At 38.9% G+C, this 18,726-nt stretch overlaps 1 protein-coding gene across 1 annotated transcript in view; it reads left to right on the plus strand.

The window, feature by feature from the left end:
• The window catches only part of LOC310922241 (arrestin domain-containing protein 3-like), a gene marked incomplete at its 5' end in the record, with an annotated part of 43,833 nt that extends 25,534 nt beyond the window's left edge, over positions 1-18,299 (plus strand). The window contains 7 exons of the mRNA XM_083882698.1: positions 1,478-1,559; positions 5,647-5,794; positions 7,029-7,131; positions 7,624-7,880; positions 8,292-8,454; positions 9,279-9,433; positions 15,045-18,299. Coding sequence (XP_083738824.1) covers positions 1,478-1,559; positions 5,647-5,794; positions 7,029-7,131; positions 7,624-7,880; positions 8,292-8,454; positions 9,279-9,433; positions 15,045-15,071 — 935 coding nt within the window. The 3' untranslated portion in view covers positions 15,072-18,299. The remainder of the gene's footprint in view (positions 1-1,477; positions 1,560-5,646; positions 5,795-7,028; positions 7,132-7,623; positions 7,881-8,291; positions 8,455-9,278; positions 9,434-15,044) is intronic.
• Between the last annotated feature and the right edge of the window lie 427 nt (positions 18,300-18,726).

Raw genomic sequence — 18,726 nt, forward strand, 5'->3', positions numbered from 1 at the left:
TTATACAGAATTTTTAGGAAACCCAAAATGCACACCGCAACACTTTTGTATGTGGAATGCTGAATTGTTTTATCTAAATAACTTTCTATTCTGTTGGAATCAGCGGGTTTTTTTTCTGGGTTCATGATAATTATATTGGAACAAACTGCAAATTTATTGGGGCATTTAAAGCAATACAAGGAATCATGACTATAAAACAAGGTCAGCTTTCTCGTTGAAATTAGGAAATGTTTGGGTCTTTGCTATCCAAGCAAGATCGAGCTAAACTTTCAATTTTTGATACATTAGCTCTTAACAACATTAATTGGACAGCTTGCCACTTCTCGTGCCCCTGAATTTGTTCAGTACTTTCTAGGTGGTGCTTGCGCACTTTTTAAAAAAATCGATTTTTAGACACTTGCTAGGCAGGCGATAGGAGGAAGCTGAATTACTACATGTAATCGATTAATGTAGCAGACAATACTAAGATCACTTAATACTATTAGAGAGCTCTATTTCATTTTAAGTTTTAACTAGAAGTCATATCGGAAAGCAGTTTCCATTACGTATCTTTCAGGCAGACCTTGAAATGGCAGCAGTTACAACTATGTCAGTACTTGGAATCAAGATCATAAATTAAACCAAGGTAACTTCTGCTTTTATGTCAGGCGAGTCTTGGAATCTCACCTTGATTTATTAAAAAAAATATGGATATTGATCTAACACCAATATCCAACTATGACGGACAAAGACTCTCTAACAGTTTAAAGTTAGAAAGTGTATGTTTATTACGACGCCGGGCAGCGTGCGGGATCGCTCCCAGAAACACACGCGCAATTTACAGATGATCACAGGGTCTTTTATGTACAGGAGTATTGAATACACAAACTACAAATGCATATTCATAACTCTGGTACCTCCCATTCCCCGCTTCGTATGGTAATTAGCCAAAGAGCCATTAAGCATGCGTAGTTTGTTCTTTGAAATGGGTCGGTGGTCTTTTTTATGGGGTGGGGTCCCAAAATGATGAAGAAAGATTGTCTTCCTCAGCTCTGACTTTTTAACCTTTAGTGTTACATGACAACTGAATCCTGTTTTTCCAGGACTGTTTGATTTATGATTGTATTGTATTCATGGAGTCTATTGATTATTCAGGATGTAAAAGCCTAGTTTGACAGCTTCCCTGATTTATCAGTTCCTTCAATCCGGCTTCTGTTAACAAAAGGGAAGCTTAGCTACCTTACCTCAGCAATATCTATTTTAACTGAAGTCTTTAATTCTTCTAAATCAATGCCTCAACCTAACCTTAAAAATTCTGCAGCTGTATATCTAGCAGTTAATAGAAACAGACTGGAGAGACTTGTTTCTGAGACGCTGTATTCTTAGTATTGTAAAGAATGTATAAATCCCTATTATTCTGGAAAAGAGACCTATATAATATATTATGCTATGTAAAATGTTCACAGGTGGAATAGCATATTGGGTTTTTCCCTCCTAGATGATGACAATTCTGAAGAAGGCCTTCACACTATTCATTCAGGAAGGCATGAATATGCATTCAGCTTTGAGCTTCCACAGATGTAAGTACTTACATGCAGTACACAGCTTGTGAGAGAAGGCTAAGATACATACCTGCTTCAGAAAAATTCTTGTGGAGAGAGGGAAACCTTTTCAGTGGTAGTAGTTGTGCTCAGACATGCAGTAGAGGACATAATCTCATTAAACTGAAGAAATTGCTTTTAAACTGGTTAAGAGTTGTTCACAAAGCAGGAGCTCGTTGCTCAGTTGGTTACTCTTTGTTTTGACTGAGGTATGTTGGCTCCTTATGGAGGATTGGACCCCTTCACAGAAGAAGGGAGGGGAACTTGTGTCATTTGAGTCCTGCAGAGGGGCTGAGGTATCTTCTAAATGAAGCAAGATTTTACTGGAGTCATGCAGGCCATCAGAACCTAGTGATAACAGCTTAACTGTTCAGGCTCAGTCTGAAAAAGATGTGGCAGGCTTAACTGCATTCGAACTAAATAAGAGTTTGTTTGGCTTTTTTTTTTTTCTACTTCAAATAGGATGTATGTACTCAGGCTGACCTCTAGACAAAAAAGCCAGGATGGAAAAAAAACCAAAACAAATGGATGGGTGGATGAAGCAAGAAACATTCCCATACCTAATCCCGCTTGTCTCAGAAAGCAAAGGTGAAGCAAGAATGATAGCAGAAGTCTTAAGATAAAATTGCCACGCACACACACACACACACAAATGCATTTGAGGTGTCTAATGTATACATTGTGAAGGGGAGATTTATACATAGAGGAGTTACCAACATGGAAATTAGCTCAAACACAAGTTGCAGGAAAATTAAATATGAAGGAACAGAGAGAGTCTGGAAATAGATGAAAGAAAGGAGGTAGGAGGAGCCTTTTACTGTAAAAGTCAAGTGCCAAAGTCATTAAGGTTAAAAAAAGTTGGCAGAATATTAGACTGATACCTAATATTAAAGCTAATAAAACATCTGCTTATTAGAGGGACTGGCTTTATTAGAACCTGCAGATGATAAATGCTTTTACAGATCAGTTTCCGCAAATAGCGCAGGGCTTTACAGTCAATATTATTAGAATGCTGAAGAAGATGCATATCTATGGAAACTTTTAGAAGTCAGTTTAAGGTTCAGATGAAAAACTCTTCTATAAGAAGTGATAAGGATGATACTGATATTCCCTTGAGTTGGAAGGAATGTTCAAATATGACCACTAAAATAGCACAAGAATTGATTAAAACACTAAAGGTCTTGTCAAGTGACTTGAAAGAATAACTATGAAGCCATCTTTGATAATACTGGAAAAAATGAAGGCTGGTAGTAAAAGGCCTGGAGAACACTAGTTTGATACTGCCTCCTTACCATTTCTTGCTATTTTGTATCCATGGAATATTTCTAAAATTTATTTAAAACAAAACCAATGTGGTGGGTTGACCTTGGCTGCCTGCCAGCCCTCCATGCAGTTGCTCTCTCATTCCTCTGCATCAACAGGCCAGGGGGAGAAAATAAGATGGACAAGCTTGTGGGTCAAGATAAAGGCAGTTTTAATAAGAAAAAACAAAAGCTGTATGCAGAAGCAAAGCAAAAATAAGAATTAATTCACTACTTCCCATCAGCAGGGAAATGTCCAGCCACTTCCTGAAAAGCAGGGCCTCAGTATGTGTATTGGTTGCTCGAGAAGACAAACACCATAGCCATGAATGTCTGTGTCAGCCCTGACTGTCTCGTCGTCCTGTGTGTCTGTGTGTGTGTGTGCCCCACTATATGGACTGTTATGAGGAAAGTTAACTCCATCCCAGCCAGACCCAGTGCAACCAAATACAAAGCAATAGTGAAAAGAACCAATATGCTGACTGCCCTTACTGAATTTTTTTTCTTAAAGGATACTGAAGCAGGATGAAACATTGAAGGCTGATTAGAAAATCCTTTCATTTGCATTATTAAGAAAAAAAGTAAACATTTCAAATGTGCAAATAGAAATGTCAAACTTGTAGCAGAATGATTCTTTCTAGTAAAGTAATAGCACAGCTAGTATTATCTGATATAGAATTTAGGGATGGAAACTTTGCCCATAACTTATCTTTTTTATGATACATTTTAATTATAGTACAATATAAAAATTCTTCCTGGAGATTAAAGGATGAAAGTGTTAGGAAAAGACAAGTTACAGTTAACTGGACATGACTGGAATATAAAAATCTTATGTCCTTCATCTTATGATGGTGGGGGAGGGAAGAAGGAGGAGGGAGAAGAGGATAAAAGGGTAATGCTGAAAGGTTTGACATCCCCTATCCACATATTTCTTTTTCCCTCTCCAACTCCCCAAAAGGACTTTGTCTTTCAGCGTTCAGAGCAGAATAGTCTTTATCTTTTTTATATGTGTGTGTATATATATTAAGATGATCTCATCAGGGTAAAGGAAAATTAGATGATGCTCAAAAGCTCTCTCTTCAGAACTCTACATTGAAATATTTAACTACTGTACTTAAGGCAAAACAGACTACAAATGCATTTAGTTATAGTTAAACCACTGAGATACCAGCCAAGTAAATAATACACAGTTATTTACAGAACACAATGTCCAAAATAATAACGGGATGGTACTAATGCTAATTTTTCTTGGTGGTCTTAATTTGACCTTAAAAAGGCATGCTTTATTCTACACTTGAAAATGGCCTCTAAAGGAGATGTCTATTCTTCTGGCACTTTTCTTGCACAATTCTTTAATTGATTCTTTAAACTTCTACAAAACTACTGTTGAATGAATCAGAGATTATATATTTCCCCAACTTTAACATTACGTTTTTCTGAGATATGGAAATGTTGCAAATAAGTTATGCTTATTATGATACATTAAAAATACAGTTCTACATATGTCTTGGTTTGAAAGACAGGTGTCTGCCAAGGAAGGCAGGAACCTCCCTTGGAATGGAGAATATGCCCCCCTTCCCTCCGAATTATTATAACTTTGAAATTAAGGGGCTTTCAGGCAAAGATATGGGAAAAGGAATAACAGTTCTTTACTAGTATGTATAACAAGGCAAACAAACAACAACGACGGCAGCAACAACAAACAAAACCAGAAACCCAGTAACACCCTTCTCTCAGCTGTCAGGCACCTTCCCCTTTGGTGTAGTTATGGTCACAGCCGGCAGGGGCGCTGGTGGCTCCCCAGCTGGGCAGGGCAGGTGCGACGATCCCCTCGCGGCTGCAGGGGGCGATGTGGCGCGAGTTCGGTCGTCTCTCTGCACGTGGACAATGGCGGGCACAGCCAGCAGAAGGGATGGAAAAGGGGCTTCCTTTACGAACTCCCAGGGGCAGCCAATCCCGCTGCCCCCTCTGGATAGCAAAAGGAGCTGTAGCAGGGACCTCGGAAGCAGCAAGCTGGAACAGCAGGGGCGAGCAAAATCCCGGAGTGGTAGACGAGATGTATCAGAAACTCCGCACCTGTAGCTGGAACTGCGGGGCGTCCCGGCAGGCAGGGCGTGCGGGCTACAGTGTAGCAAAAATCCCGGAGCAGTGGCAAAGAAACGGCAGGGGCCGGGCAGTGGCAGCCCGGCTCCCGAACACGGCAGGGAGAGGCTTCCTGGGAGGGGGGAAGGGCTCGGGATCCCGGGGTTTCCCCTGAGGTACCCGAGCAGATGGTAAGAGTCTGTCTTTTTTTTTTTAGTGAGGTAGGGTGTTAATAAGGTCCCAGTTCAGTGGCTGCTCTCACGAGCAAAGGCAAGGCTCACCCACGGCAGAAGAAGCAGGACAGGGCTGGGCTCCGGCGGCAGCAGCAGGGAATCTCTCCCCCCTCGACGTCTAGAGAGTAAGAGTGAGCTAGGAGCTGCACCCAGCCCCTTCCCCCAGCCCGTCTCGCGATATCTCTGCCCTTCCCAGGAGAATGCCCCCTCAGCTACGATAGTAAAACCAGCTGCACTTCCCCCCTTCTCTGTTGGTTACTTCCTTCGTCTCTCTGAAGTACTGGTCATTATTGTTTCTTAGCAACAAAATGGGAGAAAATTCCATAAGAGAAAGAAACAAAGGGAAAAATCCTAAACCCCAACAACATACTAATTCCAAATCTGATCAATTGCATCGTTACTGGAACGAGAGAAAAAACTTTACTCAACTTTGACCTTTGTCCTGCACAGACCACTTGCTACCTCATTCGAAGGCAGACACGGCAGTGTGCGGTATTGGGTGAAAGCTGAATTGCATAGGCCTTGGCTTCTACCAGTAAAATTAAAAAAGGAATTTACAGTCTTTGAACATATAGATATCAACACTCCTTCGTTACTGGTAAGAACTGACAGAACTACTCATTCCTTTTCTGGCATAAAAATACTGAAGTATAATAACTGAAAGAACATCAGCATGTAACTTTACCTAAAATTTATTTGCTAGTTTAAGTACAGCTCTTATTTTAAGTATTATATCAGTTTAACAACTCTTTAACTGCTGGTATTTTGAAGGCTAAGTTATCCTGTACTTGGAGTTGCTTTATCTTTACAAGACGTAAAATGCATTTGTCGGTCTAAACTGATGCTACCACATTGTAGACTCTCATTAAGGAAGAAAATTTGGTTAACCAGTCCTCTTAAATTATAAATAAAGAATAATCTATGAAGGAACAATGCAATGCTTAATATTTTAGTGAGGGACTGCTAACTTAAAAATGCAAAGTAAAAAATGTACTGCAGTGCATAATTGATAATTTCCACATGTATAGTTTTCTACTGATGGGGAGGAAATAATCACAATTCTGTATAATCCTTTTTTGAAATATCATTTTATTAAAATAACTTTATTATCACAACTGCTTTCAGTGAGGATTTGATTTCAGTCTGGCCTAAAAATCCTTTATTTTATCCCCTTCTCAAATTTTGATCTAGAGGGGAAAGAAAATTAGAAGGCCATTGAAACAGATTTCTTATGTGTATGGGTGAAAAATCAGCTTGCAAAGGGACCTTGCACAAACTCCATGAAAATCGAAGGTCTCTCATTTGACTTTAGTGGGCTTTGGATCAAGCCCTAAATCCTGGTGTGTAAAATAAGTCTTTCTAACATAGATGAAACAGGATTATTCAGAAACTGAGGAAATAGCAGGAGTAAAGATTACAGTAGTTGATCTTAGTTATTTTGCTTTGGAAATGCAGCTTAATGGAAAGTGTGAAGATGTTCTAATTTGCTGTTAGTTAAATGAAAAGCTCTGCAGCATTATGTTGGGATGTGTAGGCTATGAAGCCTTTTAAGCTATACAGTATTTTCTTTTAGTATTGTTTTAATTGTGGCTGTAGTATGGAGGATCGAAGAAAAAGCAATACGAATACACCAGTGGGATTAGTACAAACATTGTATCTGTATAATGCTGTTTAAACTGCTTGAGACTTTCACTATGAAAGCAGCTTTGTTTATCAAAATATGTAATAATAAGCACATTATGAAAATTATTATTTTCCTATGTTGGTTTAAATACCTGATGAGATTCATGAAGATCCTAATTTGATGGACAATACTTTTCTTCTTCTTGCAGTCACCTCAAGCAGGCACAAAAGAAAAGACACTATGTTGTTGGCTTTGTACCTCAGGCCCAATATCTTTAAGTGCCAAAATTGAAAGAAAGGGCTACACCCCAGGTATGTGATCCTATAATTAATTCTGTGTGGTTTTCCTTCCTTTTTAAAGCTGGAGTCTGTACTACTGTTTTTACGTAAATGAGACATTAAGGATATTTGTACCACATACGTCTGCATTTAGCAATCTTCTCCGCATACCCTGTTAACTAAGACAGGGCTACTTGTATCTCTAGATGGTTCAATGACCTCATCTGTTAGACTGGCATGTTTTGGGTGTTAGACTGTTTTGTGGGTTTTTTTGGATGTGTTGTTTTCTTTTTCCTTTTAGAACAGCTCATGGGGATCTTGTTTCTATTAGCATCAGTGGATGGTTTTTTCAGGTAGAGCAGTGATAGCAGCATTGTTGTAACAGTATAAAGAATGTGAAAGTTTGCTTAAGCTGCCTTGTAAATGTAAAGAAACTGAAATTCTGGTGTGTTTTGTTGAGTGTTTTTTTTTTTGTTTGTTTGGGGTTTTTTTGTTTGGTTTTTTTTGTTTGTTTGTTTGTTTCAGGTGAATCAATTCAAATCTTTGCTGAGATTGAGAATTGCTCTTCCCGTATGGTGGTGCCAAAGGCAACCATTTACCAAACCCAGGCATTCTATGCCAAAGGGAAAATGAAGGAAGTCAGACAGCTTGTTGCCAACCTCCGTGGGGAATCCTTGTCATCTGGCAAAACAGAAACCTGGAATGGCAAACAGTTAAAAATTCCACCTGTTTCCCCTTCAATCCTTGACTGTAGTATAATCCGTGTGGAGTATTCACTGATGGTATGTTGGGCAGTTTGTTTCACTCGTGAGAGTGAGTAGCTTCCAACATGCCATACAAATTTCTAGCACACCATTTTGTGATCATTAGTTATGAAAGAAATACATGCTCTGGTATTAGTGTCATGACAGGAGGTCTGGTAAGTAAATTTAGTTTAAATCATGCAAGTTCTTAAAGCAGCTGTCAACTAAGCAAGCATTTAATGAGTAGACTGCATTTCTATGTGAGGGCTCATGTTAAGACTCTTCTTAACTTGAAAAGCTCATGTCTCCATAGGGGCATGGGCCCTAAAAGGGGCTGTTAGAAAAAAGCTCTGCATGAAAACTTTCATAGAAAGATAACTTAGACTAATACTTATGAAATGTTGATAAAACCCCACATTTTAATCATATACTTGTTTCATTTTTCTTCAGGTATATGTTGATATTCCAGGAGCTGTGGATTTATTCCTTAACTTACCACTGGTCATTGGTACCATTCCTCTACATCCATTTGGTAGCAGAACATCAAGTGTAAGCAGCCAGGGTAGCATGAACACAAATTGGCTTGGTCTGACCCTGCCTGAAAGACTAGAAGGTAACTTGATAATACAAATCTCAATCAATTTGCTACTCTCTTTTGATTTTTGTCTGCTTTATTCATTGCAGTCTTGTTAACAGAGTCAAATTACATCCTTTTATAATAAAGCCTGCAGGAAATCCGTTGTGGATGTTTTCTTGCCACTTACTTGTTCTGTGTAGCGCAAGAGATTTTTTTTTTCCCTCCCTGCCTTTCTGTCTAGGACAGGCAGTGAAATCTAGCTTCTTTGGAAAGTGGCGGAAATAAAAGCACAGGATGCCATTGTATCTGTGCATAACTTCATTGCTTCCACTTCCAGTATCCCAATTACATCCTTGGTTATAAGGCATTGCAACCCATAATAGCAGTTTCTGGACTTTCTCATCAGCCTTAGTAGCCAAGGCTTTGTGAAAAGATAATACTCTTTTCTATGGAAGATCTCTCATGGCCAAAGAAAGAATTATGTATTTCCTTCCTTCTCTTTTTGCATATCTAATATCTTGCTTTTTTTTAAGTACAAATCCCAGACCTGGAGACTTCTAGAGTACAGAGGACGGCAATGTTCTGTCATTTCTACCTGTATAGAGATTAAATTATCTTTGGTCTGATTTAAATTTTAAGGAGATAATTAAGCCACAATAAACAGTGGTCAGTCTGTCTTTGAACATAAACTTAATATCAGAATAAAACAAAATAGTATCTCTTTTTTGTTTAACAATTTTTAAGTCATTGTTTATCTGCTGGTGAATCTTTCAGTGGTTGAAGTTTAATATTTATCATGGTGTATATTTTGTCATGCATAAGACCTTGTTGTTTGAACTGTATGTACCTTTTCCCTCCAGCACCTCCTAGCTATGCAGAAGTGGTCACAGAGGAACACAGACAGTCTGGCCTTGCACCTGTAGCTGCTTTTGATGATTTTCAGAGAGCACTGCAAGGACCATTATTTGCATATATCCAGGAGTTTCGTTTTCTGCCTCCTCCCCTATATTCAGAAGTAGGTACATCTGTCAGACTATGATGATTTATATATTGTTTGTGACTGATTTTTTTTTTTTTTTTGTCTGATGGAATAAGTTTAGAAACCTGTTTCTCCTTCCTAAAATTGGAAGAAACCATTAAAATCATGAACATGGAATAAGTTGGTTTTGAGGAGGATTTTTGTTTGCAAGATGCAGATGAATTGCATCAAGAGTTTTCCATGCCTGATTTACAGCATGGGTTACCCTTTTTATAATTTTTATTTTTTTTTTTTACATGAACTCTGCAACCTTAAATTTAAAAGGTGCTCCATGAGGTGCCTTGACTTCTCCATCATGCTATTTCCTGGAGCTGCCGACCTGGGAGGTAATTTTTCTTGGGAGCACTCTTCCCCAGTCTAATACTTTCTGGAATTTTTCAAAAAGTGTTGTTTGCCATTTTAGAAACATATTTTTTAAAAATGTGTGTATTAAAAATAAGCTTTCACCTCTGCTGCTTCCTAACAATTTATAGCAACCACTAAACTGTTTTGCCTACATGTGTGTTTAAATTCTGTGAATGTAGGCCTTTCAGCAGTTTCATGTAGAAGAGCGATGTATTGGTATTAATTTATGACTTAGGTTTTCTGAAGTATACAGTTCTTCAACACTTTTGGCCTTCACAGGACTAAAAATGCAGCCACCGAATAACCATGAATGAGATGCAAATTTCAAAGCTTTTCATGTTGTTTTTTTCTTTTTCAAGAAAAAGAAGTGATATAGGACAAATGAAAGAAAGTGTCCTCTGGCCAAATTTTGTCTGAATTGATCCACTTTAAGAAAATAGCATTATGCAGCACAACTTCCCCCCCCCCGCCCCCGCCCCGGCTTGAAATGCAGAAAAAAGGGCTGTATGAAGTTAATTGATTTAATGTTGTCTAAAAGTCGCAATGTACACTTAAACTATTCTTACATCTAGTTTTTCTGACCTAAGTTAGCAAGCTTGTACCCTTTATTTCTCCTGTAGAGAGGAAGAAGAGGTAAGGTTTCAAACACATGAACTTTTTGAAACATCCCATAGGATATTTGAGGGTTAACTACTTTAATTTAAAAGTAGAATGATTTTTTAATTGATAAATTTCTGCCATTTCAAGAAAAACTTCTTTGCTTCTCACAATTAAATATTTCTTAAATTATGTTTACAGTGATATGTGTCAAGTCATGTTTTTTGTATATCTCATATAATTCAAAAGACTTCTGTGTGAGTAAAGGAGAATTTTTTTATAGCAGTTATTTGTGCTTATCCTTAAATTGCCATCAACTTGTAGTTTAAAGTCTTCCACTGGATCTAATATTTTTATTACTGTTTCGCAAAGTTTTGTCTAACTAGAACTTTTTCAATTATTTCAATTACCCTTGGACTGGAAATGCCACATATCATTATAATTGTCAAACTTGTGAATTTTGTTTTTTATTCCTAGCAATTGATGCTGAAATGCACTGAAATGCACTGGGTTGTTGTGGCTTTTATTTTTGGGATTTTGTTGGTTGGTTTTTCTTTTCTTTTTTCTTTTTTTTTTTTTTTTTTCTGGGCTCACTTGGTCAATTGTTTGGTTGGGGTTTTTTTGTTGTTTTGTTTTTTGTTTTTTTTTTTTTCTTTTTCTTTTGGTTAGATTGATCCAAGCCCAGATCAGCCCACAGATGAGATATCATCTTGCCCCTCTTGATGAAGGAATCCATAAAAAGCTGACTTGACTTGGGTTTTGAATCACACCTTCTGTGTTGAAGATCAAGGTGTCATAGTGGAGACTTGCTTTTAAAGGAAGTGATATTGCTCTTGCCTGTATGGTGAATAAATTAAAAGAACCTGTGATCATGCTTTGACACCTACAGCACATCATAGGACTTCTCCACATGCTTGAAAACCTGTGTCCCCCTCCATTAAATAGTGGCACATACTAGGAGCAGCCTTATTAGCGTGCAGTCAGGTGTTTAAAAACACTCAAACTATGTTGTAAGAGAGGAATGGCTGCTTTCTATGATTCTATGAAAATTTGCTCATGCTTATTACTTATGTTATACAGTTAAGTGTCACTACAACTTATTCTCATTTATGATGGACTGTTGCTACCCCCCCATTGTTTGTGAACTGCACAACAAAGAACAAAAGAGCTTTGCCAAAAAAAAAAAAAAAAAAAAAAAAAAAAAAGAAGAGATGAAGGCCCACAAATGCCCTGACTTTTTATTTTCTTTTAATTTGATGTAGCCTGGACTTTACCTGCATATGCACATGCTCAAAATTGTCCTAGTAGGCTGATCCTGTATCACCTCTTCAGCTTGGATCCTATTGCGTATTTATTTACAAACATTACATGCCTTCAAAGTCAATCCTTGCTGTATGTTTTGCAGCTAACTGTAATAGACAAGCAACAGATAAGTGGGGAAAGAGATAACAGAAGGAAACTAATAAGAGACGTGATCAAGGTTGTATACCTTCTTGATTTCTTAAAAGAATTTGTTGCCTTTCTGCTTTTATTGCAAAGCAGTGTTTTGTTACAGACTGCCTAAAGATCAATTAATCTCAGGTGAATTCATCACTTGCCAAACTGTTAGAATGCTTTTGGTTTGTTATGTTGCACTGTTATTTATATTTGTGTTTTGGTTTTGTTCTTCGAGGGGGATTTTGAACAGGGACATGCGCAAAACTTACAAAGTGAAAGCAGCACCGGCAGACACTAAAAGTGTGAAAAGAAAGTGTGAAAAGGGGATAATCATATGCTGTCCAGGGTTCACGGGCAGAGATACCTTAACAATTAGGGATGGGAAAGAGAAGGTTTGTTGGTTGGTTTGTGTTTGGTTTTATTTAAATAATATGTAGTTACCTAATCATCAAAAATTATATATAAAATGAGTCTCCAGTAGAAAGTGTATTTCAGATCGCAAGAAAAAATTGAACTATGGCAACTAAGCAGCAGCTCAGTTTGCCCATTTGGTATTATCTTCAGGGTTTATGATACTCTGTCACAGAATCATAGAACACCAGATTGGAAGGGAGCTCAAGGATTATCTGGTCCAACCTTTCTTGGCAAAAGCATGGTCTAGACAAGATGACCTAGTAAACCTAAAAAGTGTCCAATGTTGGGGAATCTGCCACTTCTCTGGGGAGATTATTCCAATGGCTGATTGTTCTCATTGTGAAAAATTGTTATCTCGTGTTGAATTGGAATCTCCCGAGGAGTAACTTGTGCCTATTACCCCTTGTCTTTTCCATGTGACTCCTTGTAAAAAGGAAGTCTCCATCTTCTTTGTAGCCACCCTTTAAATACTGGAACATGGTGATAAGGTCTTCCCTTAGCCTTCTTTTCTCAAGGCTGAACAAACTCAGTTCTCTTAGCCTTTCTTCACATGGCACCTTCCCAGTCCTTGAATCATCTTTGTGGCCCTTCTCTGGACCCTCTCCAGCCTGCCCACATCTTCTTTTGTATATCAGGGACCAAAAGTGAACACAGTATTCCAAGTGTGGCCTGACAAGGCACTGAGTAGAGTAGGAGAATGACTTCTTTATCTCTGCTGCTGGTGCCCTTGTTGATGCAACCCAGCATCCTGTTGGCTCTCTGCCACAGCAGCTCACTGTTCACTCATATTCAGCTTGTTGTCCACTAGGATCCCTAGGGCCCTTTCCACAGAACATCTCCCCAGAGGGATAGATCCCAGCCTATGCTGCATTTCTGGATGATGTTTTCCAGGTGCAAGATGTTTGTCTTTGTTGAACTTCATCAGGTTCTTGTTAGCCCACTCTTCCAGCCTATCCAAGTCTTCCTGCAGGGTGGATCTTTCTTCCAAAGTGTCCACTTCCCCACTCAGCTTGGTATCATCAGCACACTTCATCGGGGTACACTTGATTCCATCATCCAGATTACTTATGAAGATAGTAAACAGTATTGGGCCCAATATTGATCCCTGGGGGGGCCCGCTTGTGACAGATTTCCAGTTTGAAAAGGAGCTATTTACCACCACCTTCTAGCTGTGGCCTGTCAGCCAGTTCCCCACCCACTGCACAGACCACTTGTCTAGACCATAACACATTAGCCTCTGTAGGAGGAGGCTGTGGGAAACAGCATTGAAAGCCTTGGAGAAATCCATGTAGACAGTGTCCACTGCTTACCCCACAAAACCAAGCCAGTTACTTAGTCATAGAAGGTGATCAGGTTTGTTAAGCATAATTTGCCCTTGGTGAGTCCATGCTGGCTTTTCCCAATCCCATGCTTAATTTGACTTCTGGTAGCCCCAAGGAAGATTTGTTCAATAACTTTCCCACAGACTGAATAAGACTGATGGACCTATAATCTCTGTGATCCTCCTTTAATCCTTTCTTGTAGATGGGGGTGATATTAGCCTTCTTCCAATCTCCTGGGCAGTCCCCCAATCTCTGTGATCTCTCAAAGGTTATGGAGAGCAGCCTTGCAATGATGTCAGCCAACTCTCTTAACACCCTTGGGTGGATAGTGTTAGGATCCATTGATTTGTTGGGGTCAAGCTCCTGTAAGAGTTCACATGCCAACCCTTTCTTCATTGACAGTAGGTCTGTGTTTGCATCAACCTGGATTTTTGTTCCCAAGGCCTGGGGCCCAGCAGTGCCGGGTGAAGAAGACAGAGGAGAAGAAAGTTTCGAGATCCTCTAGCCTTTTCAGCATTGTTGGTGATTAATTCATCTCTCCTGTTTAACATCAGGTCCATATTTTCCTTCTGTTTCTTACTGTTTACATACACAAAGAACCCTTTCTTTGGGTTTTTGACATCTCTGGACAATTTCAATTTGGGCTGAACTTTTGCTTTTCTAACTGCTTCTCTGCATGCCCTGGCAGTGCCTTTGTAGTATTCAATAGATATTTGTCTGCTTTTCCATCTCTGGTATGCTTCTCCTGGTTTTGAGCAGACTCGGAGGCTTGCAGTTAAGCCAGGGGGGTCTCTTGCTCTGCCCATTTCTTTTACTTTTAAAGGTGATGAATTGCTTTTGTGCTTCCAGGAAAGCATTCTTGGAAAAACTCCCAGCCCTCACTAGCACCTTTATCCTCTGTGGAAGCTTCCCACGGAATCCCTCCCAACTGAGCTCTGAGCAAGCTGAAGTTTGCTCTTCTAAAATCTAAAACCTTTGTCTTAATACTATAGCGTGCTCAGCTGGCTCTCCAATTCCACAATATTGTGATCACTGCAGCCAAGGTTATCACTAACAGATATTACAAAGCAGGTTTTCTTGGTTTGTGAGAAGCAAGTCCAGCAGTGCCTCATTTCTGCTTGGCACATCTAACATTTGTATGAGGAAGCAGTTCTCTACATATTCCAGGAACTTGATGGCTGATATATGAGCTGCTGTACTGTTCTTCCAACAAGTGTCTGGGTAGTTGGAGTCATCCATGAGAACCAGGTTCTGTTGACCTGAAGCTTGTTTAAGTGACCCAAATATTGCTCCATTGGCCTTATCATCTTGGTTTGGAGGTTGGTAGACTAAAATTATTATAAAACTGAGCCAGAGTATCAGTGTTACCAGCCATACTCAAATTAGTTTGCTGAGAATTGCTCTGACCACTCCTGGGCTAGTCCTGAGAGCTTTAAAACAAACAATTTATAACAAAAAAATTTCCATTTTAGGGCCAATTCTCTTCAACATCTTCATAAACGACTTGGATGCAGGACTCGAAGGTATACTAAGTTTGCTGGCGATAATAAAATGGGAAGAGCTGTTGACTCCCTCAAAGGCAGAGAGGCCCTGCAGAGAGACCTGGACAAATGAGAGGGCTGGGCAATCACCAACCGTATGAAGTTCGACAAAGGCAAGTGCCAGATTCTGCACCTGGGATGGGGCAACCCCGGATGTACGGACAGACTGGGGAACAAGAGGCTTGGAGAGCAGCTCTGCAGAAAAGGGAACTGGGGGTCCTGGTCGATGCCAAGTTAAATATGAGTCAGCAGTGCCCTGGCAGCCAGGAGGACCAACTGTGTCCTGGGGTGCATCAGGCACAGCATTGCCAACCAGTCAAGGGAGGTGCTTGTCCTGCTCTGCTCCGCACTGGTGCGGCCTCACCTCAAGTCCTGGGTGCAGTTTTGGGTGCCACAATATAAGAAGGATATAAATCTATTAGAGAGCATCCAAAGGAGGGCTGCAAAGATAGTGAAAGGTCTAGAGGGGAAGCTGTATGAGGAGTAGCTGAGGTCACTTGGTTTGTTCAGCCTGGAGAAGAGGAGACTGAAGGGAGACCTCATTGCAGTCTACAGCTTCCTCATGAGGGCAAGTGGAGGGGCAAGCACTGATACTGATCTCTTCTCTCTGGTGACCTGTGACAGGACCCAAGGGAATGGCCTGAAGTTGTATCACGGGAGGTTTAGGTTGGATATTAGGAAAAGGTTCTTCACCCAGAGGATGACTGGGCACCAGAACGGGCTCCCCAGGGGAGTGGTCACAGCACCAAGCCTGACAGATCTCAAGAAGTGTTTGGACGATGCTCTCAGGTGCAGGTTGTGATTCTTGGGACTGTCCTGTGCAGGGCCAGGAGTTGGACTTTGATGATCATTGTGGGTCCCTTCCAACTCAAGATATTCTATGAAACAAACAAAAAATCCAACAGCTTTAATCATACATTCATCTAGAATGCAAGAAATCATATAGAAAAAGTACTGACTCCTTGAACGTAGTCTAAAGAAGCTATTAGATGTGATCAGTGTTTTTATACTAGAGATTTGTAAATGTACATTTTCTTTTCAGAAATCATGTAAAAAAAAAAACAAAACCAAACAACCACCACCAACAAAAAAACCCTACCCAAAACCAAAAACCAACAACAAAAACTATTGTCTGAGACATGTCTGATGTTGACTATTTAAAAACTAATTCATCGTATGAATCCTTGTGCAATGAAACAGCTCAGAAGGGAGGGGAGGGAAAGCTGATGTTTCTGTATTGTGCTCATTCTTACAAAGTTATGCCTTATTTTTAAGGCTTCATAAATATAATAAAATAGGCTTTCCCATAAGTGGCCTTTATGAGAACATGAAAGATATTTTATGTTCCAAAAATGATGACAGGGTGATTAAATGCGAGTCACGTCTTAAGTGATTCAGTTGAAATGTTTGGGCTTTGATAAGCAAGAATTGGAAATTGGGTGATGTCTTAGGCTGCTTTTTTTGTGACTGTCCTTTCCTTCAATCCTTTCCAACTAGACAAAATTTTACAAGTTAAAATTGTTGGCATAAAAAGGCATTTGATGATTTTACTTTTTTTCTTTTTTGTTAACAGACTAGGGAACAATTGTTGATATACATAGCATTAAAGCACTTATCCCAGTATATTGGAAAAACTGTATATGAAGCAAAATTGACCAGTGTTGTCATAATTGATGTTGCATCACAGGCTGGGATCGGAGTGAAACATTCTAAAACCTTATCAAATGAAGATTTTCCACTTAAACTTTTTTATTAGTTGTTCAGAGGCACGATAAGTTCATAGCTGTAGCCCGGTATTTGATATAGAATCTTGATCTGAATTAGGAAAAAGTAAAATTGAAGCATTAGAGAAACAAAGGGCAATATTAAATGCTTGCTTTATAGATTCTATTCTATGGCTGGGTTTTGGTTGCGGTTTTTTGTTTGTTTTTGTTTTTTTGTTTGTTTGTTTGTTTGTTTTGTTTTTTGTTTTTTGTTTTTATTTTTGTGTTTGGTTTTTTTTAATTAACTTTTGGTGCTGAATATGTCCTTATGGACTTTATTTTAAGAGAACTATGTGGAAAACAATTAAATTTTTTCTATTGCTCTTCCTTTTGAAAATGAAACTTTAAAATTTTGTTTAAATGCTTTAAAATGCTTTAATTGTAATCTCTAAGATTGTTGTGACTTAAACATTTAATATGTGTCTTTGTGTAAAATAACAGCCATAAGGATTAATTTGCTATCAGAAATGCATATGCTATGTATCAACTACATAGGGGAAAAACTATTTCTGGAGCTACACCACTGATTAGTACAAGAGCTGAGTTTCAGCACCTTCAGTTCCTTTGTCTTGTTTATATCAATGGTTTCTTAGGACTAGGTTTCAGCTGGGAAGCTATAATACAATCTCCTAAACTTAGAAAATACCAACAACTTACAGGATATGAATGTTTTTTTCAGGACACTGCTTAAAATTACTGTAACTTGTGACCTCTGTTGAAGTTATTTAGTGTTTTCCAGTACATATGGTGGGGGCAGGGATTGCACATTTTTGTAGGGGTGGGAGGAAACTGGGGAAGGGGAATTACTTTAAAAGCCAGATAACTCAGTGATTTGCAGTTGGGATATGAAGGCTGGTTTGTTGAACTGGGGTCAATAAGGTGTGTCTTGCTGTTTACTTAGAAGTCTAATGTTACCAGATGTTGGAAATCACTATCTGTGATTTGTGTTTTGGTCAGTAGAGCTTTGCAAGATATTAATACAGCTCCTCAACATTCCAGAAATGAAGCACTGCCATAGCATCTTGTTTCTGTATACTGCACACAGCTGAACCTCTGAAAGAATGGGCTATCATCATTGCTTGGTATCAGTGTCTTTTGACCTAAGGCAAGGTTCACTAGGCTAGCAGCCAGGATTCAGGAGTCCAATAAATGCTGTTTCTGACTGTTGGTTTTAAAGGTACCAAAGACCACTAAATTATCACGGTATTGTTACAGGAGGTTTTATGGTATATGCTACTAACATAGACAAACCAAGCATTGGATTTAACTCCTTGTATAATGCAAACAGTAGACTTCCTAAATGTGTGAATTATTGTGTCAAATAAAGCGTTTTTATTTAATTTTGACTTTGTAACTGCCAACTACGGAGAACCCAGAAAGATCTTTTAGGGAGTTTTCCCCATTAATAACACTGTGAATCATTTATGCCTGAGTTTTGATTGAAACCAATAGGAAATATAAAAAATAAGGTTGTCTCTCATTATGATTATAGACTCAGAACTCCTTTATAGCTGAGTGACAATGATTAGAACAGTTTTTTCTAATAGCAGCACAACCCTTTTTAATAACTAAAGTTTCTAATGCTATGTGGCAATGTCAGAATTTAAATTATCATCAGTGTCATTTAAAGGACAGACACTTTGACCATTTTTGTGCAACATTTTCTTGAAATTACATTTTTAGACCACAACCACTGCTCATGATTTTTTTTCTACCTTTAGGTTTATTGCTAGTGATGCCTTAAAGACCTAGAAATAAAACAACACACTTTTGAGACAATATTCATATAGGAGGTAATATAAAGGCTAGTCTTTATTGGAGGGCTCCAGGGGCAGATATGGAAAAATGCC

This window comes from Zosterops lateralis, assembly GCF_965231275.1.
Source record: "Zosterops lateralis genome assembly, chromosome: W".
Lineage (NCBI taxonomy): Eukaryota > Metazoa > Chordata > Aves > Passeriformes > Zosteropidae > Zosterops > Zosterops lateralis.